Source organism: Lepisosteus oculatus, chromosome 14 (assembly GCF_040954835.1).
Source record: "Lepisosteus oculatus isolate fLepOcu1 chromosome 14, fLepOcu1.hap2, whole genome shotgun sequence".
NCBI lineage: Eukaryota > Metazoa > Chordata > Actinopteri > Semionotiformes > Lepisosteidae > Lepisosteus > Lepisosteus oculatus.
In genome coordinates, this window is record NC_090709.1 from 34912002 (window position 1) to 34937775 (window position 25774).

The 25774-nt window shown below is 54.2% G+C and overlaps 3 protein-coding genes across 5 annotated transcripts in view; all 3 read left to right on the forward strand.

Annotated features, from left to right (window-relative positions):
• The window catches only part of LOC138242345 (tubulin beta chain), an 89950-nt gene that overhangs the window by 28685 nt on the left and 35491 nt on the right, over window positions 1–25774 (forward strand). The window lies entirely within an intron of this gene.
• Window positions 813–10259, forward strand: LOC102689909 (L-rhamnose-binding lectin CSL3-like). 2 transcript variants are annotated; one of them, XM_069197852.1, is made up of 9 exons: window positions 815–1001; window positions 2311–2334; window positions 3775–3852; window positions 4752–4887; window positions 6062–6171; window positions 7319–7363; window positions 8086–8221; window positions 9308–9415; window positions 10035–10259. In XM_069197852.1, coding segments are annotated over exons 1-9 (669 nt in total). In that variant the 5' UTR covers window positions 815–970; the 3' UTR covers window positions 10036–10259. The 2 variants fall into 2 exon arrangements, with proteins under 2 accessions (XP_069053952.1, XP_069053953.1); XM_069197851.1 differs by lacking the exon at window positions 10035–10259 and having other exon boundaries at window positions 813–1001; window positions 9308–9419.
• Window positions 13115–18670, forward strand: LOC138242348 (acrosin-like). The gene is made up of 5 exons (XM_069197844.1): window positions 13115–13227; window positions 14795–14990; window positions 16347–16612; window positions 17106–17248; window positions 18375–18670. Exons 1-5 carry the CDS (start codon window positions 13140–13142, stop codon window positions 18627–18629), a joined length of 948 nt encoding a protein of 315 aa, XP_069053945.1. The 5' UTR covers window positions 13115–13139; the 3' UTR covers window positions 18630–18670.

The window sequence follows — 25774 nt, forward strand, 5'->3', positions numbered from 1 at the left end:
CCACACACACAGACACCAGCGCCGGCGACCCCCAGCAGGAACACACAGACTCCACACACACAGACACCAGAGACCCCCAGCAGGAACACACAGACTCCACACACACAGACACCAGAGACCCCCAGCAGGAACACGCAGACTCCACACACACAGACACCAGAGACCCCCAGCAGGAACACGCAGACTCCACACACACAGACACCAGAGACCCCCAGCAGGAACACACAGACTCCACACACACAGACACCAGAGACCCCCAGCAGGAACACGCAGACTCCACACACACAGACACCAGCACCAGCGACCCCCGGCAGGAACACACAGACTCCACACACACAGACACCAGCGACCCCCAGCAGGAACACGCAGACTCCACACACACAGACACCAGCGACCCCCAGCAGGAACACACAGACTCCACACACACAGACACCAGCGACCCCCAGCAGGAACACACAGACTCCACACACACAGACACCAGCACCAGCGACCCCCAGCAGGAACACGCAGACACCAGCGACCCCCAGCAGGAACACACAGACTCCACACACACAGACACCAGCACCAGCGACCCCCAGCAGGAACACGCAGACTCCACACACACAGACACCAGCGACCCCCAGCAGGAACTCGCAGAACACGCTGGCGATCCCTTCCCTTCTCTCGGAAGAGAGAGTTGGCCTTTGCTGTCAACACCATCAGAAGCCGAGTCAACGCGCCGGGGTATCACGTGCATTTTAATTAATTCTCGTTTTTCTCGTTTTCTGCGGCCCCGGGTTCTCGCCTTACAGACCGAAACAATAGTCCGGGTTCTCCAGTAACAAGGAAATTCTCGCGTGTTTGCTTTCGGGCCAACAGGACGTCTGAGCCTCCCGCCCGAGACTATAAAAAGACGATTCCGCGCGTCGTCTGCATCTCAGCCGGCGGATCGTCGCTCACGTCTCGTCTCGTCTCGTCTCCCGGCCCCACGATGCGGTTCCGAGCGCTCTGCGCCGCCCTCTGTAAGTCCGACCCCGCCCACGCGAGGTTTTTCCGTCGCGACCACGCGTGACGAGTGAAAAAGAGAGAGAGTCCGGCCCTTCGTGCCAGCGGGATCTCCGCCTGCGCCCCCGTCGTCTTTATCGATCGATCGATCCAAGTGCATCGATCGAACGCCCGGGTCTGCCGGGTACCGTGGGCACTGGGTGTCCGTGGAGCCCTGGCGGGTGGGGGGAGGTGGGGGCACGTGCTGTGGGAGCCGCGGCGTGGAGATTTCGGCTTTTGACGACCCGCTTGCGCTTTTTTAAGCCTTCGGCATGTACCGCCCCCGCCGCGGCCGCCTCAGGTCGGGCCCCTCCCCACCACTGAGGGGGACTCGAACCCGCGTCTCCGGCGTCCCTCAGCCGGGAGATCCCTCAGCCCGGCTGGTAATCCGGCTCGCCCAGCCTGCGATGGCTCTGCTGTTCTATCGTGTCGTTTAATAGACACATTTGGGAAAAAATAATTAAATTTATAGCCCATTTATTAGCCCCTCTGGGGACATTTCGCCTCCATCAACCCAAAGGGTCTAATAATCTCCCCCCCGTCCCCCCTTCTTTTTAGTACTTTTTGAGGTGGAGCGGAAACGCGATTGAAATTCGAGAAACAATCTGAGGAAAAAAAAAACAAGCGGGGAAAACAAATGACGTCACAAAAAGACAGTTTGAGCACGCCGGTGACGTCATGAGCTCCGGCGGTGAAATGTGTTTGTGTTTTGTTTTTTTTTTCCCTGTTCGTGTGTGTTTTTTCTCCCCTCGTACCCCGTTTCTGATCCTCTGGTTGTTGTTGTGAGCTCTTTATACGTTTCATTACCTGCGTGACGGTGACGCCCGCTGCAGCTCGGACCCGACACGGGGGTGGGTGGGGCGGTCTGATGATAACTCGGCGGCGTCGCGTAACAGCTCTGGGCTTTTCTACCGCGGCCACGGGGGGAAAAAACACAGAACAACACTCCCCACGGTCCCCCAGGACGTGTCCTCCCACTAGGAGGGGGGCAGCCGTGTGCACGTAGACCGGGGGACGGGATATCGCTGCGCCTGGTCCGAGGTGCGAGTACTGGCAGGCACACACACACACACAGCGCAGATCGTGCAGGTGACCAGGCAAATACCTGACACAATCTACACAACACACTGCGGGGGTGTTAAAGCCTGTTGCTGGAATTGGGGTGGACGCTGGGGCGCTCTGACGGGCTGTACCACCTCTGTCCCCCACCCCTCCACCCCTCTGACGGGCTGTACCACCTCTGTCCTCCACCCCTCTGACGGGCTGTACGTGGGTCTTGTCTTTCAGTGCTGGTTCCGTCCTGCTGCTTCGGTAAGCGAGCCGGACCGACCCGCTGCCCACCTGTCGCCCCCTCAGCCGTCCTCCAGTCCACAAGGGGGCGCCAGTCCAGCACTGGGGACTTCTTCTTGTTGGGGGTGTTTTTACATCTCCTGCTTGGCCAGAAACAGCCAAGGGTCTCACGTCCAGATGAGCAATAACTGAGTTTCGTGAGGCCATCAGCGGCTCGGGTTCGAGGACAAGCGGACTGTCAGGTCCAGACTCGGGCTTTTTGTTTTAGTTGCCCTCTCTGTAAGTCAGGGGCCATGAGACCAACTGGTGGCTCAGTTATACAGAAATGTCCATTCTGATGCCCAGCTTCTGTAGAGGCCATAATGAGGAAGCAACCAGTCTCTTTGAAGCCTCAGTAAACAGAGGGACTCCGGCCTGTCCCCTCCAGGACTAGGACTGGACACACTGACTGACCCCTCCAGGACCAGGACTGGACAGCCCTGCTGCAGACACACTGACTGACTGACCCCTCCAGGACCAGGACTGGACACACTGACTGACCCCTCCAGGACCAGGACTGGACAGCCCTGCTGCAGACACACTGACTGACTGACTGACTGACCCCTCCAGGACCAGGACTGGACACACTGACTGACCCCTCCAGGACCAGGACTGGACACACTGACTGACCCCTCCAGGACCAGGACTAGAAACACTGACTGACCCCTCCAGGACCGGGACTGGACAGCCCTGCTGCAGACACACACTGACTGACCCCTCCAGGACCAGGACTGGACAGCCCTACTGCAGACACACTGACTGACCCCTCCAGGACCAGGACTGGACGGCCCTGCTGCAGACACACTGACTGACCCCTCCAGGACCAGGACTGGACACACTGACTGACCCCTCCAGGACCAGGACTGGACAGCCCTGCTGCAGACACACTGACTGACCCCTCCAGGACCAGGACTGGACACACTGACTGACCCCTCCAGGACCAGGACTGGACAGCCCTGCTGCAGACACACACACTGACCCCTCCAGGACCAGGACTGGACACACTGACTGACTCCTCCAGGACCAGGACTGGACACACTGACTGACCCCTCCAGGACCAGGACTGGACGGCCCTGCTGCAGACACACACACACTGACTGACCCCTCCAGGACCAGGACTGGACACACTGACTGACCCCTCCAGGACCAGGACTGGACGGCCCTGCTGCAGACACACTGACTGACCCCTCCAGGACCAGGACTGGACACACTGACTGACCCCTCCAGGACCAGGACTGGACAGTCTATTTTAACTATCACTCGACCAGTCCTCGCCTGCCGATTGGTCACGTGACAGAGGAGGGCCGGTCATTTGCGATTGCCTGCTGGGGAACGTAGTCCAGGCCACAGCCGCCATCTTGTCCAAACCGACCGGAAGTGCCCCCAGTGTAAAAAGTGCCAACGTGTTTTTCTCTGTTCCAGAAAACGTTGCAAATTTCCATCCACCAGACATACGCGCGAGCAAAACTTGCGAGCTGTACTCCGCTCTGCTCTACTGTGGTAAGACTCATCTTTATCCTCCTAGAATTAATAATAATAATAACTATTACACTCATATAGCTCTTTTCTGGACACTCCACTCAGAGCTCTTTACAGGTCCTGGGGATCCCACTACCACCACCAGTGTGCAGCTCTTTACAGCTCCTGGGGATCCCACTACCGCCACCAGTGTGCAGCTCTTTACAGGCCATGGGGATCCCACTACCGCCACCAGTGTGCAGCTCTTTTTACAGGTCATGGGGATCCCACTACCGCCACCAGTGTGCAGCTCTTTACAGGTCCTGGGGATCCCACTACCACCACCAGTGTGCAGCTCTTTACAGGTCCTGGGGATCCCACTACCCCCACCAGTGTGCAGCTCTTTACAGGTCATAGAGATCCCACTACCGCCACCAGTGTGCAGCTCTTGACAGGTCACGGGGATCCCACTACCGCCACCAGTGTGCAGCTCTTTACAGGTCCTGGGGATCCCACTACCGCCACCAGTGTGCAGCTCTTTACAGCTCCTGGGGATCCCACTACCGCCACCAGTGTGCAGCCCCATCTGGATGATGCCCCAGTCCTCTCCCCACACACCAGCTCTCAGTGGGGAGGAGAGCAGAGGGATGAAGCCAGTTCAGAGAGGGGGGTATTAGGAGGCCATGATTGGTAAGGGCCAATGGGAAATTTGGCCAGGACACTGGGGTAACACCCCTACTCTTCGCGAGAGACACCCCGGGATTGTTAGTGACCACAGAGAGTCAGGACCTCGGTTTGACGTCTCATCCGCAGGACGGTACCTGTTTACAGCCCAGTGTCCCCATCACTATACTGGGGCATCAGGACCCACACAGACCGCAGGGTGTGTCCAGGGCCAGCTGGGAGTTTCGGGGTGACATTGTCGATCTCGTCCCCGACAGAGCGCGGCTTCATTCGGATGGACAGCGCCAACTACGGCCGCGCCGATCACGCCACCTGCAGCGAAGGCCGCCCCCCCCAGCAGCTGGCCAACGCCCAGTGCTTCCTGCCCAGCACGCTGGCCGTCATGTCCCAGCGGTGAGCTCCTGCCGAACCCTGACCTCCTGCCCCCCCTCGCGTAACATCACATCACTTTACGGGACCTATACAGTTTCTGGCATGAGGAATGTGTCTTCTCTCAGACCCCAGCCTGCTCTCCAGGAGACACTCAGGCAGGGAGAGAAGCTGGGGGTCAGAGTGCAGAGTCGGCCATTTATACAGCACCTCTGGAGCAGTTGGGGGTTCAGGGCCTCGCTCAGGGGCCCAACGGAGTAGGATTCCTCTGCCGGCCGCAGGGTTTGAACCGGCAAACCCTCCCAGCCCCAGGCGCAGACCCTTAGCCGCAGAGCCCACCCCTCCGCCCAAAACGATCGATAATGACATTCGCAGTACATTTAAGCACATGGTCACCACAGGGGATTTCTCAAAGAGTCAGGTGTGTGGTGTTTGGGATGGAGACAATCAGTGCTTTTGTCGAAATAGTGTCACTGGTATCTGGTCACCACAGGGGATTTCTCAAAGAGTCAGGTGTGTGGTGTCTGGGATGGAGACAATCACTGCTTTTTTCGAAATAGTGTCACTGGTATCTAATCACCCCAGGCGATTTCTTACTCTGGTCTCCTGCAGAGAGTCAGGTGTGTGGTGTTTGGGATGGAGACAATCAGTGCTTTTGTCGAAATAGTGTCACTGGTATCTGGTCACCACAGGGGATTTCTCAAAGAGTCAGGTGTGTGGTGTTTGGGATGGAGACAATCAGTGCTTTTGTCGAAACAGTGTCACTGGTATCTGGTCACCCCAGGGGATTTCTAAAGGCAGTTCCTATATTGGATAGCAGGTACGACAATGACTGAGAAAGGCTTGTCCTGATTTAACACAATACCTGTGTTAATAACCGTTTTGCCCTCTTCTACTTGTACTACAAAACGTCGCCTACGGGACCCCTCCTTGCCCTCCAGCATACCTCCCCCACACTGCTATTGCTCGCCGCGCAGAGCACCCCGTCAGGTGTCTGCCCCCGGAACGCGCGATCGCCGTACTAAACCCCCGTGAAACGGGACAGTTGGCCGCCCGTTCTCCCGCAGCTTCCTGGGATTTGTAGTTCCGGACTGCAGGCGTGGGGGAACTACACCACCATCGTGGCATAGATATCAGGCCAGGCTGCGAGTGTGAGAGGTGATGATGACCGCTGTCCTGCGCTGTTGTCACCCCTCAGGTGTGACGGCACGAAGCAGTGTGAGGTGACGGCCACCAACGATGTTTTCTCAGACCCCTGTGTAGGCACCTACAAGTACCTGGACATCAAGTACGTCTGCAGCCCTTCCAGTGAGTCTCCCCGCCTCAATACACACCACTTGACCCATCGGGGGCCTTCGGCAGCCAGTTTGGAGAGTGTTTATAGTTTATAAACCCTGTAAAAAGAGTGCAGCACTTTTCTGGACACACCACATACAGTGCTTTACAGGTCCTGGGGATCCCACTACCGCCACCAGTGTGCAGCTCTTTATGGGTCATGGGGATCCCACTACCACCACCAGTGTGCAGGTCTTTACAGGTCATGGGGATCCCACTACCGCCACCAGTGTGCAGCTCTTTACAGGTCCTGGGGATCCCACTACCGCCACCAGTGTGCAGCTCTTTACAGGTCATGGGGATCCCACTACCGCCACCAGTGTGCAGCTCTTTATGGGTCCTGGGGATCCCACTACCGCCACCAGTGTGCAGCCCCACCTGGGTGATGCTCCAGTCCTCTCCCCACACACCAGCTCTCAGTGGGGAGGAGAGCAGAGTGATGAAGCCAGTTCAGAGAGGGGGGTTATTAGGAGGGCCATGATGGGTAAAGACCAGGGGGGTAATTTGGCCAGGACACTGGGGTAACACCCCTACTTTTCTCGAGAGACACCCTGGGATTGTTAATGACCACAGAGAGTCAGGACCTCGGTTTGACGTCTCATCCGCAGGACGGCGCCTATTTACAGTCCAGTGTCCCCGTCACTATAATGGGGCATCAGGACCCACACAGAGCGCAGGGTGAGAGCGCCCCCTGCTGGCCCCACTCACACCTCTCCCAGTAGCAGCCTCAGTGTTTTCCCAGGAGTCTCCCCTCCACGTACTGGCCAGGCTCACCCCTGCTGGGCTCCAGTAGGGGGGCTGCCAGTCGTGAGTTGCAGGGTGATAGGGCTGCTGGCCATATAGAAAATGACAGATTTGTCCATCCTGGCTCGTATACGAGTGTACGATCAGTATAAATGGGTTTAAACAGAGACGGACACCGAACAGTCCTGCAGTTTGCCTAAGGCATAGTGCCGTCCTAGAGGAGCCTCTGTTTCATGAATTCCAGTTACCCTCTCGGCACGCAGATACGGACCGGGGATTTGGAAACGAGCCCGGCGAGACCATCAGCGCTCACTGGCGGACACATGCTGGCTGCGCTAGTAAAGACTCTCATTCTGCTCGTTCTGTGCTTTCCCAGAGAGAAGCGTCACTTGCGAAGGAGGGACTGCCGAGCTCGACTGTGGTAAGAGAGGCCGATGGTCAGTGCTGCACGGGGACCATAGGAGTGTGGGAGCGCACAGAGATGAGAGGCTATTCAGTCCCGTCTGCCTGCAGAACAGCTTGTTCCCCACCCCCACCCCTCTCTGTGTACAGTAGAGCCTCCTGTCCTGACTGGAGGAGCTCACCCAGCTGTGTCTGGAGAGAAGCCAGGGTATCAGCTTGTTCCCCCCTCCCACCCCTCTCTGTGTACAGTAGAGCCTCCTGTCCTGACTGGAGGAGCTCACCCAGCTGTGTCTGGAGAGAAGCCAGGGTATCAGCTTGTTCCCCCCTCCCGCCCCTCTCTGTGTACAGTAGAGCCTCCTGTCCTGACTGGGGGAGCTCACCCAGCTGTGTCTGGAGAGAAGCCAGGGTATTGGCTTGTTCCCCCCTCCCGTCCCTCTCTGTGTACAGTAGAGCCTCCTGTCCTGACTGGAGGAGCTCACCCAGCTGTGTCTGGAGAGAAGCCAGGGTATCGGCTTGTTCCCCCCTCCCACCCCTCTCTGTGTACAGTAGAGCCCCCTGTCCTGACTGGAGGAGCTCACCCAGCTGTGTCTGGAGAGAAGCCAGGGTATCAGCTTGTTCCCCCCTCCCACCCCTCTCTGTGTACAGTAGAGCCTCCTGTCCTGACTGGAGGAGCTCACCCAGCTGGTGGGATCTTGACACAGGACACAACCCATCATCCTCTCCTCCTCCCCTCCTCCGCAGGGGACAAGGCCATCCGGATCGAAAACGCCAACTACGGACGCCGGGACCGCTACCTCTGCAGCAGTGGCCGGCCCGCAGACCAACTGACCAACGTCCAGTGTGTCCTGTCCGGGACGCTCGGCCTCCTGAGGAAGAGGTCAGGGGCGTCGCTCAAACCAGCCACTCTGCTGATCGCGTCAACCAGCCCGTCAGTCAGGCAATCGGTTCAAGCTGATCACTTACCAAATCTGAATCAATCAGTCAATCCGTCCGGCAGCTGATCCATCTATCAGCCAACCGCTTAAACAGATCTATCAATCCACTCATCAGCCAGCAGGCCGACTCCGTCAATCAGCCAAACCACCTTACTAATCCGTCGATCCAATCCAAATCTAATAATAGATCAGTTATTATTATCAACTATGCTGCCAATCAGTGTTATTCTGATCGATGCGCCTTTCAATGCTCAGGGCACTGGCAGGGGGGGTACTCTGTGTTCAGCTGTGCGTTAAAAACAAGTTCAGCAAATACAGACATAAACCAGGACAGACTGTGCGTATACAGACATATATTCCTCAAATAAATCCCACAGCAGAACGAGTTACAGGTGGGAGGTCACGTCACCTCTGCCCCCGAGCAATGCGATCGCGGGAAACGAGAAAGGTATTCACGCCCCCTCCAGGACGAAATGTGCTGTCACTAGTGGAACTACATGTGCAGGACCCGTGTTTCCCGGGGGACTGTGGAAGGAGGTAACACCAGTCCTTCAGTAGTTGGATGTGTTCAGGATTAAGGTCCGAGAGCTGCAGGGTTTCCTGACAGCTCTAGGACAACTCTCAAGGGCCTAAGAGTGAGCAAGCTATAGAAATGTGCAGAACGCTGAAACTACCACCTGGCACTGTCCATTTCGAAGACCATGCTCCGGGACCCTGGATCGGAGAACTAGGTCACCCTGCCAGGAGAGGGACACAGGTGTGCTCGGGGTACAGAGTGGGGAGCCCCCTCTCCTGCAGGAATGGCCCCTTCGCCTTGCACAGCCGCTGCCAGTCGAGCCCGGCAAAACAAAAAGCAGCGGCGAAACGATCAACCCCGTGAAACACGATAGTCGTCCTTCAGTTGTCCCACGGCTCCCTGGGATTTGTAGTTCTTGCAGGCTTTCCAGAACTACAAGTCCCTGGGAGGGGGTGTCCCCTTGCGCAGTTCTGCCCACCAGCTCCTGATAACCGGCTGCTCCACCCCACAGGTGCGATGGGAACACACAGTGCACGGTCATGGCTACTAACTACGTGTTCTCGGACCCCTGCGTCGGCACCTATAAGTACCTGGACGTCACGTACACCTGCAGCCCGTGGTGAGTACGGCTTCCAGCTTCCTGACCCCGAGGCAGACCTCCGTATACCACCCACAGCACACAGGTCGCAAGGCACCTGTCACATGACACGGGACACAGGGGTCGCATTAGAACCCATCACATGACCTGGGACACAGGGGTCGCATTCGAAACCGTCACATGGCACGAACCACAGGGGTCACATTGGCACCCGTCACATGACCTGGGACACAGGGGTCGCATTGGAACCCGTCACATGACCTGGGACACAGGGGTCGCATTGGAACCCGTCACATGGCACGAGCCACAGGGGTCACATTGGCACCTGTCACACGAAACAGGGCACAGGGCTCACATTGGCACCCGTCACACGAAACAGGGCACAGGGGTCACATTGGCACCCGTCACATGAAACAGGGCACAGGGGTCACATTGGCACCCGTCACATGACACGGGCCACAGGGGTCACCTGTCACCTGTCACCTGACAGGGGTCACAGGGGTCACCTGTCACCTGTCACCTGACGTCTTGTCACAGTAACACATGAAAGCACAAGGGAGAGCAGCAGGCTGAGGGACTGCTGGTAAAAGACATTTCCAGTCACACAACAGAGCTGAGCAGCACCTTGATCTGGTTACAGACGTGCGCCGGGAACTGAAACTGCGCCCCACGACGAAGACAACTTCTCCGCCGGACCTCTGTCGCCTCCCCAGATGGGCTCAGTTCAAACAGCTGAACGTGTCTCCGTGCACCAGACACACCGCCTCACCCTCGCCAGCGGATTTTTCCACCTTCTCGTGGTCTCTGTCTGTAGAACCTGCTTTCATCTCTCCATCTCCTCTCCGCAATAAACGTGCTCTGTGCAGTGCTGTCCCTGAGTGGAACTGTGTCCATAACACACCAGTACATGAACACTGCACTGAGAGAGAGGGGGGTTCATACAGACACACTGACTGGACACTCCAGTACATGAACACTGCACTGAGAGAGAGGGGGGTTCATACAGACACACTGACTGGACACTCCAGTACATGAACACTGCACTGAGAGAGAGGGGTTCACACAGACACACTGACTGGACACTCCAGTACATGAACACTGCACTGAGAGAGAGAGGGGTTCATACAGACACACTGACTGGACACTCCAGTACATGAACACTGCACTGAGTGAGAGAGGGGTTCATACACACACAATGACTGGACACTCCAGTACATGAACACTGCACTGAGAGAGAGAGGGGTTCATACAGACACACTGACTGGACACTCCAGTACATGAACACTGCACTGAGAGAGAGAGGGGTTCACACAGACACACTGACTGGACACTCCAGTACATGAACACTGCACTGAGAGAGAGAGGGGTTCACACACACACACTGACTGGACACTCCAGTACATGAACACTGCACTGAGAGAGAGAGGGGTTCACACACACACACTGACTGGACACTCCAGTACATGAACACTGCACTGAGAGAGAGAGGGGTTCATACAGACACACTGACTGGACACTCCAGTACATGAACACTGCACTGAGAGAGAGAGAGGGGTTCATACAGACACACTGACTGGACACTCCAGTACATGAACACTGCCCTGAGAGAGAGAGGGGTTCATACACACACACTGACTGGACACACTCCAGTACATGAACACTGCACTGAGAGAGAGAGGGGTTCATACACACACACTGACTGGACACTCCAGTACATGAACACTGCACTGAGAGAGAGAGGGGTTCATACACACACACTGACTGGACACTCCAGTACATGAACACTGCACTGAGAGAGAGAGGGGTTCATACACACACACTGACTGGACACTCCAGTACATGAACACTGCACTGAGAGAGAGGGGTTCATACAGACACACTGACTGGACACTCCAGTACATTAACACTGCACTGAGAGAGAGAGGGGTTAATACACACACACTGACTGGACACTCCAGTACATGAACACTGCACTGAGAGAGAGGGGTTCATACAGATGCACTGACTGGACACTCCAGTACATGAACACTGCGCTGAGAGAGAGAGGGGTTCATACAGACACACTGACTGGACACTCCAGTACATTAACACTGCACTGAGAGAGAGGGGGGTTCATACAGACACACTGACTGGACACTCCAGTACATGAACACTGCACTGAGAGAGAGGGGGGTTCATACAGACACACTGACTGGACACTCCAGTACATGAACACTGCACTGAGAGAGAGAGGGGTTAATACACACACACTGTCCAGTACATGAACACTGCACTGAGAGAGAGAGGGGTTCATACAGACACACTGACTGGACACTCCAGTACATGAACACTGCACTGAGAGAGAGAGGGGTTCACACAGACACACTGACTGGACACTCCAGTACATGAACACTGCACTGAGAGAGAGAGAGGGGTTCATACAGACACACTGACTGGACACTCCAGTACATGAACACTGCACTGAGAGAGAGAGGGGTTCACACAGACACACTGACTGGACACTCCAGTACATGAACACTGCACTGAGAGAGAGAGGGGTTCATACAGACACACTGACTGGACACTCCAGTACATTAACATTGTCCTCTCTGGGCAGCCAGGTTTTTGTGTGTATCAGTCAGTGTGTGTTTGTCAGTGTCTGTGTGTGTCTGTGTTTATCAATGTGCACCTCTGTGTGTATCAGTGTGTGTGTCAGTGTGTTTGAGGGGTGTGTGTGTATCAGTGTGTTTGTGGGGTGGGTGTGTGTATCAGTGTGTTTGTGGGGTGTGTGTGTGTGTGTATCGGTGTGTGTGTCAGTGTGTTTGTGATGTGTGTGTGTCAGTGTATTTGTAGTGTGTGTTTGTGGGGTGGGTGTAGGGTGTCAGTGTGTGTGTGTATCAGTGTGTTTGTGGGGTGGGTGTGGGGTGTGTGTATCAGTGTGTTTGTGGGGCTTGTGTGTATCAGTGTGTGTGTATCAGTGTGTTTGTCAGTGTGTTTGTGGGGTGGGTGTGGGGTGTGTGTGTATCAGTGTGTTTGTGGGGTGTGTGTGTGTGTGTATCGGTGTGTGTGTCAGTGTGTTTGTGGTGTGTGTGTGTCAGTGTATTTGTAGTGTGTGTTTGTGGGGTGGGTGTAGGGTGTCAGTGTGTGTGTATCAGTGTGTTTGTGGGGTGTGTGTGTATCAGTGTGTGTGTATCAGTGTGTTTGTCAGTGTGTTTGTGGGGTGGGTGTGGGGTGTGTGTGTGTATCAGTGTGTGGGGTTTGTGTGTATCAGTGTGTGTGTGTATCAGTGTGTTTGTCAGTGTGTTTGTGGGGTGGGTGTGGGTGTGTGTATCAGTGTGTGTGTCAGTGTGTTTGTAGTGTGTGTGTGGGGTGTGTGTGTCAGTGTGTTTGTGCGTTTGTGTATCAGTGTGTGTGGCGTGTATCAGTGTGTGTCAGTGTGTTTGTGGGGTGTGTCTGTGCGTTTGTGTATCAGTGTGTGTGGGGTGTATCAGTGCGTTTGTGTATGAGTGTGTGTGGGGGGTGTGTGTGTGTATCAGTGTGTGTGGGGGGGGTGTGTGTGTATCAGTGTGTGTGTGTATCAGTGTGTGTGGGGGGTGTGTGTGTGTATCAGTGTGTGTGGTGCGCTCAGTTACGCGCTGCAGCGATTCGCGCAGGCCCGTGACGTCACAGCGCAGGCATCCCCCGTCGCGCGGAAACGAGCCGCCGCGTCACAGTGGCCCCTGCAGGCAGCGCCCGGCGGGACTCCGGCTGGGCTCAGCTCGGCGCGATGGGACCCGCGGAGCGCCTGTCCGGCCTGTCCGGGCTCCTCCTCCTCCTGCTGCTGCTGCTCCTGCTCCTGGCCGCCGCCGCGCACGGTGGGTCTCCGGCCGCCAGTACTGCCCAGAGCGACCCGGACGGGACGGGACAGCGCCGCTGTTGTGTGTCTGTCTGTGTGTGTCTGTGTCTGTGGGTGGGTGTGTCTGTGTGTCTGTCTCTCTCTCTGTCTGTGTGTCTCTCTCTCTCTCTGTCTGTGTGTGTGTGTCTGTGTGTCTGTCTCTCTCTCTGTCTTTGTCTGTCTCTCTGTCTGTGTGTGTCTGTGTGTCTGTCTCTCTGTCTCTCTCTCTGTCTGTGTGTGTCTGTGTGTCTGTCTGTGGGTGTGTCTGTCTGTCTAACTCTCTGTCTGTGTGTTCCTGTGGGTGGGTGTGTGTCTGTCTCTCTCTCTGTCTGTGTGTCTGTGTGTGTTTGTCTGTCTATGTGTATCTGTGTGTGTATCTGTATGTGTGGGTGGGTGTGTTTTTGTGTCTGTGTGTCTCTCTGTGTGTATCTGTGTGTGTGGGTGTGTGTCTTTGTCTGTCTACGTGTGTCTGACAGAGCTGGGTTCTGGGGGTGCCCCTGACCTCTCTGCGTGTGTCTGAGACAGAGCTGGGTTCTGGGGGTGCCCCTGACCTCTCCGCGTGTGTCTGAGACAGAGCTGGGTTCTGGGGGTGCCCCTGACCTCTCTGCGTGTGTCTGAGACAGAGCTGGGTTCTGGGGGTGCCCCTGACCTCTCTGTGTGTGTCTGAGACAGAGCTCGGTTCTGGGGGTGCCCCTGACCTCTCTGCGTGTGTCTGAGACAGAGCTGGGTTCTGGGGGTGCCCCTGACCTCTCTGTGTGTGTCTGAGACAGAGCTGGGTTCTGGGGGTGCCCTTGGCTTCTCTGTGTGTGTCTGAGACAGAGCTGGGTTCTGGGGGTGCCCCTGACCTCTCTGTGTGTGTCTGAGATAGAGCTGGGTTCTGGGGGTGCCCCTGACCTCTCTGTGTGTGTCTGAGACAGAGCTGGGTTCTGGGGGTGCCCCTGACCTCTCTGTGTGTGTCTGAGACAGAGCTGGTTCTGGGGGTGCCCCTGACCTCTGTGTGTGTGTCTGAGACAGAGCTGGTTCTGGGGGTGCCCCTGACCTCTCTGCGTGTGTCTGAGACAGAGCTGGGTTCTGGGGGTGCCCCTGACCTCTCTGTGTGTGTCTGAGACAGAGCTGGGTTCTGGGGGTGCCCCTGACCTCTCTGTGTGTGTCTGACAGAGCTGGGTTCTGGGGGTGCCCCTGACCTCTCTGTGTGTGTCTGAGACAGAGCTGGGTTCTGGGGGTGCCCCTGACCTCTCTGTGTGTGTCTGAGACAGAGCTGGGTTCTGGGGGTGCCCCTGACCTCTCTGTGTGTCTGAGACAGAGCTGGGTTCTGGGGGTGCCCCTGACCTCTCTGTGTGTGTCTGAGACAGAGCTGGGTTCTGGGGGTGCCCCTGACCTCTGTGTGTGTGTCTGAGACAGAGCTGGTTCTGGGGGTGCCCCTGACCTCTCTGCGTGTGTCTGAGACAGAGCTGGGTTCTGGGGGTGCCCCTGACCTCTCTGCGTGTGTCTGAGACAGAGCTGAGTTTTTGGGGGTGCCCCTGACCCTGTCTCCCTCTCTCTGCCAGGGTGCGGGGGGCGGCCGCTGGTGGCGCCCCCCGAGGGCTCCCGGGTGGTGGGGGGCCGCGAGGCGGCCCTGGGGGCGTGGCCCTGGCAGGTCAGCGTGCAGCGCCCCGCCCGCCTTGGTTTCGCCCACTTCTGCGGGGGCGCCCTGGTCGACCGGCGCTGGGTCCTGTCGGCCGCGCACTGCTTCCCTCCCGCCGCGTGAGTGCGCCCGTCTCGGGGATCCCCAGCACCCCCACCTCCTGCTCACACAGGGGGCGTGTCTGTGTCAGAGTGGGGTGTGTCTATCAGAGTGGGGGTGTGTCTGTCAGAGTGGGGCGTGTCTGTGTCAGAGGGGGGCGTGTCTGTGTCAGAGTGGGGTGTGTCTGTGTCAGACTGGGGGCGTGTCTGTGTCAGACTGGGGTGTGTCTGTGTCAGACTGGGGGCGTGTCTGTGTCAGACTGGGGGTGTGTCTGTGTCAGACTGGGGGTGTGTCTGTGTCAGAGAGGGGTGTGTCTGTGTCAGAGTGGGGGGGTGTCTGTGTCAGAGTGGGGGGGTGTCTGTGTCAGAGTGGGGGGGTGTCTGTGTCAGAGTGGGGGTGTGTCTGTGTCAGACTGGGGTGTGTCTGTGTCAGACTGGGGGTGTGTCTGTGTCAGAGAGGGGGAGTGTCTATGTCAGAGAGGGTGTGTCAGTGTCAGACTGGGGGGGTGTCTGTGTCAGACTGGGGGTGTGTCTGTGTCAGAGAGGGGTGTGTCTGTGTCAGACTGGGGTGTGTCAGTGTCAGAGAGGGGGTGTCTATGTCAGACTGGGGTGTGTCTGTGTCAGAGAGGGGGTGTCTATGTCAGAGAGGGGTGTGTCTGTGTCAGAGAGGGGGTGTGTCTGTGTCAGAGAGGGGGTGTCTATGTCAGACTGGGGTGTGTCTGTGTCAGAGAGGGGGGTGTCTGTGTCAGACTGGGGGCGTGTCAGTGTCAGACTGGGGGGGTGTCTGTGTCAGACTGGGGGTGTGTCTGTGTCAGACTGGGGTGTGTCTGTGTCAGAGTGGGGGCGTGTCTGTGTCAGAGTGGGGGTGTGTCTGTGTCAGAGTGGGGGCGTGTCAGTGTCAGACTGGGGGTGTCTGTGTCAGACTGGGGGTGTGTCTGTGTCAGACTGGGGTGTGTCTGTGTCAGACTGGGGGCGTGTCTGTGTCAGAGAGGGGGGTGTGTCTGTGTCAGACTGGGGTGTGTCAGTGTCAGAGAGGGGGTGTCTGTGTCAGAGAGGGGTGTGTCTGTGTCAGAGAGGGGTGTGTCTGTGTCAGACTGGGGGGGTGTCTGTGTCAGACTGGGGGGGTGTCTGTGTCAGACTGGGGGTGTGTCAGTGTCAGAGTGGGGGTGTGTCTGTGTCAGAGTGGGGGTGTCTATGTCAGAGAGGGGTGTGTCTGTGTCAGACTGGGGGTGTGTCAGTGTCAGAGTGGGGGCGTGTCTGTGTCAGACTGGGGGTGTGTCTATGTCAGAGAGGGGGTGTCTGTGTCAGACTGGGGGGGTGTCAGTGTCACAGCGGCCTGAGAGATGACCCGGAGTGACCCCTCCTCCTCTCCCCCAGCGCCGTGTCCAGCCTGCGGGTGGTGGCCGGGCTGCAGCTCCAGTCGTCCCGCGGGGCCCAGGTCCAGAACCGCTCGGTGACCCACCTGCTGCGGCACCCGGCCTTCAGCCCCGAGGACTACGACGGCGACGTGGCCCTGCTGCGCCTGGGCGCCCCGGTCCGCTGGACCCCCCGCGTCCAGCCCGTCTGCCTGCTGGAGGGGCCCGGCGACGAGGGGGGCCTGGGGCCCTGCTTCATCAGCGGCTGGGGGACCACGTCCTACAGAGGTCAGCGCTGACGGGGTGAGGGGGGCTTCGGGGTGCTGTGGTGAGACTGTGGGGTGTTGTGAGATTTTGGGGGTATTGTTTTGGTGAGATTGTGGGGTGCTCTGTGTGAGTGGGGTTTTGGGGTACTGTGGTGAGATTTTGGGGTGTTGTGAGTTTTTGGGGGTATTGTTTTGGTGAGATTTCGGGGAGTTGTGGTGAGTTTTTGGGGGTGTTGTTTTGGTGAGATTTCGGGGTGCTCTGGGCGAGTGAGATTTTGGGGTGTTGTTGTGAGATTGTGGGGTGCTCTGTGCGAGTGAGATTTTGGGGTGTTGTGAGTTTTTGGGGGTATTGTTTTGGTGAGATTTCGGGGAGTTGTGGTGAGTTTTTGGGGGTTTTGTTTTGGTGAGATTTCAGGGTGCTCTGGGAGAGTGAGATTTTGGGGTGTTGTGGTGGGATTTCAGGGTGCTCTGTGTGAGTGAGATTTCGGGGTGCTCGGCCCCCCCTCCCTGTGCAGGTCAGATGTCCGACGCCCTGCAGGAGGCCGAGGTGGAGCTCATCCCCCACGAGACCTGCAACGGGCCGGGCTGGTACACGGGCCGCGTCAGCGCCAACATGCAGTGCGCCGGGTTCGAGGCCGGCGGCGTGGACACCTGCCAGGTCAGTCGGGTGCTGTCGGTGTGGAGTCTGCATGTTCTCACTGGATCTCCCTGTGTTTCCTCTGGGGGCTGCAGTCCAGAGACAGGCTGGGGGGTTATTGGCTTTATCTCCCTGTCTCCCTCTGTCTCTCTCTCCTGTCTGTCACCCTCTCTCCTGTCTCTCCTGTCCCTCTCTCTCCTGTCTCTGTCTCTCTGCTTTCTCTCTCTTGTCTCTGTCTCTCTCTGTCTCCTGTCTCTCTACCTCTCGCATCTCTCTCTCCTGTCTCACTCTTGTCTCTGTCCCTCTCTCTCTCCTGATTCTCTCTTGTATCTGTCCCTCTCTCTCTCCTGTTTCTCTCTTGTCTCTGTCCCTCTCTCTCTCCTGTCTCACTTTTGTCTCTGTCCCTCTCTCTCTCCTGTCTCTCTCTTGTCTCTGTCCCTCTCTCTCTCCTGTCTCTCTTTTGTCTCTGTCCCTCTCTCTTTCCTGTCTCTCTCTTGTCTCTGTCCCTCTCTCTCTCCTGTCTCTCTCTTCTCTCTGTCCCTCTCTCTCTCCTGTCTCTCTCTTCTCTCTGTCCCTCTCTCTCTCCTGTCTCTCTCTTGTCTCTGCCCCTCTCTCTTTCCTGTCTCACTCTTGTCTCTGTCCCTCTCTCTCTCCTGTCTCACTCTTGTCTCTGTCCCTCTCTCTCTCCTGTCTCACTCTTGTCTCTGTCCCTCTCTCTCTCCTGTCTCACTCTTGTCTCTGTCCCTCTCTCTCTCCTGTCTCACTCTTGTCTCTGTCCCTCTCTCTCTCCTGTCTCACTCTTGTCTCTGTCTCTCTCTCCTGTCTCACTCTTGTCTCTGTCCCTCTCTCTCTCCTGTCTCACTCTTGTCTCTGTCTCTCTCTCCTGTTTCTCTCTTGTCTCTGTCCCTCTCTCTCTCCTGTCTCTCTCTTGTCTCTGTCCCTCTCTCTCTCCTGTCTCACTCTTGTCTCTGTCCCTCTCTCTCTCCTGTTTCTCTCTTGTCTCTGTCCCTCTCTCTCTCCTGTCTCTCTCTTGTCTCTGTCCCTCTCTCTCTCCTGTCTCACTCTTGTCTCTGTCCCTCTCTCTCCTGTCTCTCTCTCTCTCCTGTCTCTCTCTCTCTCGGACTGGGCTCTCTGCGTGTCGTTTCAGGGAGACAGCGGGGGTCCCCTGCAGTGCTACCACGAGACGCGGGGGCTCTTCTACCTGGTGGGGGTGACCAGTTTCGGGGAGGGCTGCGCGCGGCCGCGGAGACCCGGGGTGTACGCCCGGGCCAGCCGGTACCGCGGCTGGATCAGGCGCCAGCAGGAGGCGCTGCGGGCCCGGTCCACCGCACCCCGGTTCGGCCCGGACCTCCTGGTGGTGCTGGTGGGGGCGCTCCTGGGGACGGCCCTGTGGGGGACCTGAGGCTCCGTCACCCCGAAATTAAAAGCAGATTGCACCCCAAATTCTTCTGTCTCTGTGTTTCTGAGCTGCGGTATTCCCCAGGGGTCTGTGTGAGGACCAATCCTCTGTTTCATTATTATTGTTAATATTATTATTGAGAGACGGGCTCACTGTCTGTTCCTCAGGCTGGGACAGGAGATCACAGACTGTATTATTATTATTGCGAGACAGGCTCACTGTCTGTTCCTCAGGCTGCGACAGGAGATCACACACTGTATTATTATTATTGAGAGACAGGCTCACTGTCTGTTCCTCAGGCTGCGACAGGAGATCACACACTGTATTATTATTATTGAGAGACAGGCTCGCTGTCTGTTCCTCAGGCTGGGACAGGAGATCACACACTGTATTATTATTATTGAGAGACAGGCTCGCTGTCTGTTCCTCAGGCTGCGACAGGAGATCACACACTGTATTATTATTATTGAGAGACAGGCTCGCTGTCTGTTCCTCAGGCTGGGACAGGAGATCACACACTGGATTATTATTATTGAGAGACAGGCTCGCTGTCTGTTCCTCAGGCTGGGACAGGAGATCACACACTGTATTATTATTATTGAGAGACAGGCTCACTGTCTGTTCCTCAGGCTGCGACAGGAGATCACACACTGTATTATTATTATTGAGAGACAGGCTCACTGTCTGTTCCTCAGGCTGCGACAGGAGATCACACACTGTATTATTATTATTGAGAGACAGGCTCGCTGTCTGTTCCTCAGGCTGGGACAGGAGATCACACACTGTATTATTATTATTGAGAGACAGGCTCACTGTCTGTTCCTCAGGCTGGGACAGGAGATCACACACTGGATTATTATTATTGAGAGACAGGCTCGCTGTCTGTTCCTCAGGCTGGGACAGGAGATCACACACTGTATTATTATTATTGAGAGACAGGCTCACTGTCTGTTCCTCAGGCTGGGACAGGAGATCACACACTGTATTATTATTATTGAGAGACAGGCTCGCTGTCTGTTCCTCAGGCTGGGACAGGAGATCACACACTGTATTATTATTATTGAGAGACAGGCTCACTGTCTGTTCCTCAGGCTGCGACAGGAGATCACACACTGTATTATTATTATTGAGAGACAGGCTCGCTGTCTGTTCCTCAGGCTGCGACAGGAGATCACACACTGTATTATTATTATTGAGAGACAGGCTCGCTGTCTGTTCCTCAGGCTGGGACAGGAGATCACACACTGGATTATTATTATTGAGAGACAGGCTCGCTGTCTGTTCCTCAGGCTGGGACAGGAGATCACACACTGGATTATTATTATTGAGAGACAGGCTCACTGTCTGTTCCTCAGGCTGGGACAGGAGATCACACACTGTATTATTATTATTGAGAGACAGGCTCACTGTCTGTTCCTCAGGCTGGGACAGGAGATCAAGCCCTGTATTACTAGTATTGAGAGACAGGCTCACTGTCTGTTCCTCAGGCTGGGACAGGAGATCACACACTGGATTATTATTATTGAGAGACAGGCTCGCTGTCTGTTCCTCAGGCTGCGACAGGAGATCACACACTGGATTATTATTATTGAGAGACAGGCTCGCTGTCTGTTCCTCAGGCTGCGACAGGAGATCACACACTGTATTATTATTATTGAGAGACAGGCTCCCTGTCTGTTCCTCAGGCTTTGACAGGAGATCACACACTGTATTATTATTATTGAGAGACAGGCTCACTGTCTGTTCCTCAGGCTGCGACAGGAGATCACACACTGTATTATTATTATTGAGAGACAGGCTCGCTGTCTGTTCCTCAGGCTGGGACAGGAGATCACACACTGGATTATTATTATTGAGAGACAGACTCACTGTTCCTCAGGCTTTGACAGGAGATCACACACTGTATTATTATTATTGAGAGACAGGCTCACTGTCTGTTCCTCAGGCTGGGACAGGAGATCACACACTGTATTATTATTATTGAGAGACAGGCTCACTGTCTGTTCCTCAGGCTGGGACAGGAGATCACACACTGTATTATTATTATTGAGAGACAGACTCACTGTTCCTCAGGCTGGGACAGGAGATCACACACTGGATTATTATTATTGAGAGACAGACTCACTGTTCCTCAGGCTGGGACAGGAGATCACACACTGTATTATTATTATTGAGAGACAGGCTCACTGTCTGTTCCTCAGGCTGGGACAGGAGATCACATGCTGTATTATTATTATTGAGAGACAGGTTCACTGTCTGTTCCTCAGGCTGGGACAGGAGATCACACACTGTATTATTATTATTGAGAGACAGGCTCACTGTTCCTCAGGCTGGGACAGGAGATCACACACTGTATTATTATTATTGAGAGACAGACTCACTGTTCCTCAGGCTGGGACAGGAGATCACACACTGTATTATTATTATTGAGAGACAGGCTCGCTGTCTGTTCCTCAGGCTGGGACAGGAGATCACACACTGGATTATTATTATTGAGAGACAGGCTCACTGTCTGTTCCTCAGGCTGGGACAGGAGATCACACACTGTATTATTATTATTGAGAGACAGGCTCACTGTTCCTCAGGCTGGGACAGGAGATCACACACTGTATTATTATTATTGAGAGACAGACTCACTGTTCCTCAGGCTGGGACAGGAGATCACACACTGTATTATTATTATTGAGAGACAGGCTCGCTGTCTGTTCCTCAGGCTGGGACAGGAGATCACACACTGGATTATTATTATTGAGAGACAGGCTCACTGTCTGTTCCTCAGGCTGGGACAGGAGATCACACACTGTATTATTATTATTGAGAGACAGGCTCACTGTCTGTTCCTCAGGCTGGGACAGGAGATCACACCCTGTATTACTAGTATTGAGAGACAGGCTCACTGTCTGTTCCTCAGGCTGGGACAGGAGATCACACACTGGATTATTATTATTGAGTGACAGGCTCGCTGTCTGTTCCTCAGGCTACGACAGGAGATCACACACTGTATTATTATTATTGAGAGACAGGCTCGCTGTCTGTTCCTCAGGCTGCGACAGGAGATCACACACTGTATTATTATTATTGAGAGACAGGCTCGCTGTCTGTTCCTCAGGCTGCGACAGGAGATCACACACTGTATTATTATTATTGAGAGACAGGCTCGCTGTCTGTTCCTCAGGCTGGGACAGGAGATCACACACTGGATTATTATTATTGAGAGACAGACTCACTGTTCCTCAGGCTTTGACAGGAGATCACACACTGTATTATTATTATTGAGAGACAGGCTCACTGTCTGTTCCTCAGGCTGGGACAGGAGATCACACACTGTATTATTATTATTGAGAGACAGGCTCACTGTCTGTTCCTCAGGCTGGGACAGGAGATCACACACTGTATTATTATTATTGAGAGACAGGCTCACTGTCTGTTCCTCAGGCTGGGACAGGAGATCACACACTGGATTATTATTATTGAGAGACAGACTCACTGTTCCTCAGGCTTTGACAGGAGATCACACACTGTATTATTATTGAGAGACAGGCTCACTGTCTGTTCCTCAGGCTGGGACAGGAGATCACACACTGTATTATTATTATTGAGAGACAGGCTCACTGTCTGTTCCTCAGGCTGGGACAGGAGATCAAGCCCTGTATTACTAGTATTGAGAGACAGGCTCACTGTCTGTTCCTCAGGCTGGGACAGGAGATCACACACTGGATTATTATTATTGAGAGACAGACTCACTGTTCCTCAGGCTTTGACAGGAGATCACACACTGTATTATTATTATTGAGAGACAGGCTCACTGTCTGTTCCTCAGGCTGGGACAGGAGATCACACACTGTATTATTATTATTGAGAGAGAGGCTCACTGTCTGTTCCTCAGGCTGGGACAGGAGATCACACCCTGTATTACTAGTATTGAGAGACAGGCTCACTGTCTGTTCCTCAGGCTGGGACAGGAGATCACACACTGGATTATTATTATTGAGAGACAGGCTCGCTGTCTGTTCCTCAGGCTGCGACAGGAGATCACACACTGTATTATTATTATTGAGAGACAGGCTCGCTGTCTGTTCCTCAGGCTGCGACAGGAGATCACACACTGTATTATTATTATTGAGAGACAGGCTCCCTGTCTGTTCCTCAGGCTTTGACAGGAGATCACACACTGTATTATTATTATTGAGAGACAGGCTCGCTGTCTGTTCCTCAGGCTGCGACAGGAGATCACACACTGTATTATTATTATTGAGAGACAGGCTCGCTGTCTGTTCCTCAGGCTGGGACAGGAGATCACACACTGGATTATTATTATTGAGAGACAGACTCACTGTTCCTCAGGCTTTGACAGGAGATCACACACTGTATTATTATTATTGAGAGACAGGCTCACTGTCTGTTCCTCAGGCTGGGACAGGAGATCACACACTGTATTATTATTATTGAGAGACAGGCTCACTGTCTGTTCCTCAGGCTGGGACAGGAGATCACACACTGTATTATTATTATTGAGAGACAGACTCACTGTTCCTCAGGCTGGGACAGGAGATCACACACTGGATTATTATTATTGAGAGACAGACTCACTGTTCCTCAGGCTTTGACAGGAGATCACACACTGTATTATTATTGAGAGACAGGCTCACTGTCTGTTCCTCAGGCTGGGACAGGAGATCACACACTGTATTATTATTATTGAGAGACAGGCTCACTGTCTGTTCCTCAGGCTGGGACAGGAGATCAAGCCCTGTATTACTAGTATTGAGAGACAGGCTCACTGTCTGTTCCTCAGGCTGGGACAGGAGATCACACACTGGATTATTATTATTGAGAGACAGACTCACTGTTCCTCAGGCTGGGACAGGAGATCACACACTGTATTATTATTATTGAGAGACAGGCTCACTGTCTGTTCCTCAGGCTGGGACAGGAGATCACATGCTGTATTATTATTATTGAGAGACAGGTTCACTGTAAGTTCCTCAGGCTGGGACAGGAGATCACACACTGTATTATTATTATTGAGAGACAGGCTCACTGTTCCTCAGGCTGGGACAGGAGATCACACACTGTATTATTATTATTGAGAGACAGACTCACTGTTCCTCAGGCTGGGACAGGAGATCACACACTGTATTATTATTATTGAGAGACAGGCTCGCTGTCTGTTCCTCAGGCTGGGACAGGAGATCACACACTGGATTATTATTATTGAGAGACAGGCTCACTGTCTGTTCCTCAGGCTGGGACAGGAGATCACACACTGTATTATTATTATTGAGAGACAGGCTCACTGTCTGTTCCTCAGGCTGGGACAGGAGATCACACACTGGATTATTATTATTGAGAGACAGACTCACTGTTCCTCAGGCTTTGACAGGAGATCACACACTGTATTATTATTATTGAGAGACAGGCTCACTGTCTGTTCCTCAGGCTGGGACAGGAGATCACACACTGTATTATTATTATTGAGAGACAGGCTCACTGTCTGTTCCTCAGGCTGGGACAGGAGATCACACACTGTATTATTATTATTGAGAGACAGGCTCACTGTCTGTTCCTCAGGCTGGGACAGGAGATCACACACTGTATTATTATTATTGAGAGACAGACTCACTGTTCCTCAGGCTGGGACAGGAGATCACACACTGGATTATTATTATTGAGAGACAGACTCACTGTTCCTCAGGCTGGGACAGGAGATCACACACTGTATTATTATTATTGAGAGACAGGCTCACTGTCTGTTCCTCAGGCTGGTACAGGAGATCACACACTGGATTATTATTATTGAGAGACAGACTCACTGATCCTCAGGCTGGGACAGGAGATCACACACTGTATTATTATTATTAAGAGACAGGCTCACTGTCTGTTCCTCAGGCTGGGACAGGAGATCACATGCTGTATTATTATTATTGAGAGACAGGTTCACTGTCTGTTCCTCAGGCTGGGACAGGAGATCACACACTGTATTATTATTATTGAGAGACAGACTCACTGTTCCTCAGGCTGGGACAGGAGATCACACACTGTATTATTATTATTGAGAGACAGGCTCACTGTCTGTTCCTCAGGCTGGGACAGGAGATCACATGCTGTATTATTATTATTGAGAGACAGGTTCACTGTCTGTTCCTCAGGCTGGGACAGGAGATCACACACTGTATTATTATTATTGAGAGACAGGCTCACTGTTCCTCAGGCTGGGACAGGAGATCACACACTGTATTATTATTATTGAGAGACAGACTCACTGTTCCTCAGGCTGGGACAGGAGATCACACACTGTATTATTATTATTGAGAGACAGGCTCGCTGTCTGTTCCTCAGGCTGGGACAGGAGATCACACACTGGATTATTATTATTGAGAGACAGGCTCACTTTCTGTTCCTCAGGCTGGGACAGGAGATCACACACTGTATTATTATTATTAAGAGACAGGCTCACTGTCTGTTCCTCAGGCTGGGACAGGAGATCACACACTGTATTATTATTATTGAGAGACAGGCTCACTGTCTGTTCCTCAGGCTGGGACAGGAGATCACACCCTGTATTACTAGTATTGAGAGACAGGCTCACTGTCTGTTCCTCAGGCTGGGACAGGAGATCACACACTGGATTATTATTATTGAGAGACAGGCTCGCTGTCTGTTCCTCAGGCTGCGACAGGAGATCACACACTGTATTATTATTATTGAGAGACAGGCTCGCTGTCTGTTCCTCAGGCTGCGACAGGAGATCACACACTGTATTATTATTATTGAGAGACAGGCTCCCTGTCTGTTCCTCAGGCTTTGACAGGAGATCACACACTGTATTATTATTATTGAGAGACAGGCTCGCTGTCTGTTCCTCAGGCTGCGACAGGAGATCACACACTGTATTATTATTATTGAGAGACAGGCTCGCTGTCTGTTCCTCAGGCTGGAACAGGAGATCACACACTGGATTATTATTATTGAGAGACAGACTCACTGTTCCTCAGGCTTTGACAGGAGATCACACACTGTATTATTATTATTGAGAGACAGGCTCACTGTCTGTTCCTCAGGCTGGGACAGGAGATCACACACTGTATTATTATTATTGAGAGACAGGCTCACTGTCTGTTCCTCAGGCTGGGACAGGAGATCACACA

Coding starts and splice junctions, on each gene's coding strand:
- LOC102689909 (XM_069197851.1), top strand. CDS start 971: ATGCGGTTCCGAGCGCTCTGCGCCGCCCTCT. Junction 7,364..8,085: donor GACTGCCGAGCTCGACTGTG/GTAAGAGAGGCC, acceptor CCTCCTCCGCAG/GGGACAAGGCCATCCGGATC. Junction 8,222..9,307: donor CTCGGCCTCCTGAGGAAGAG/GTCAGGGGCGTC, acceptor TCCACCCCACAG/GTGCGATGGGAACACACAGT.
- LOC138242348 (XM_069197844.1), top strand. CDS start 13,140: ATGGGACCCGCGGAGCGCCTGTCCGGCCTGTCCGGGCTCCTCCTCCTC. Junction 13,228..14,794: donor CCTGGCCGCCGCCGCGCACG/GTGGGTCTCCGG, acceptor TCTCTCTGCCAG/GGTGCGGGGGGCGGCCGCTG. Junction 14,991..16,346: donor CACTGCTTCCCTCCCGCCGC/GTGAGTGCGCCC, acceptor CCTCTCCCCCAG/CGCCGTGTCCAGCCTGCGGG.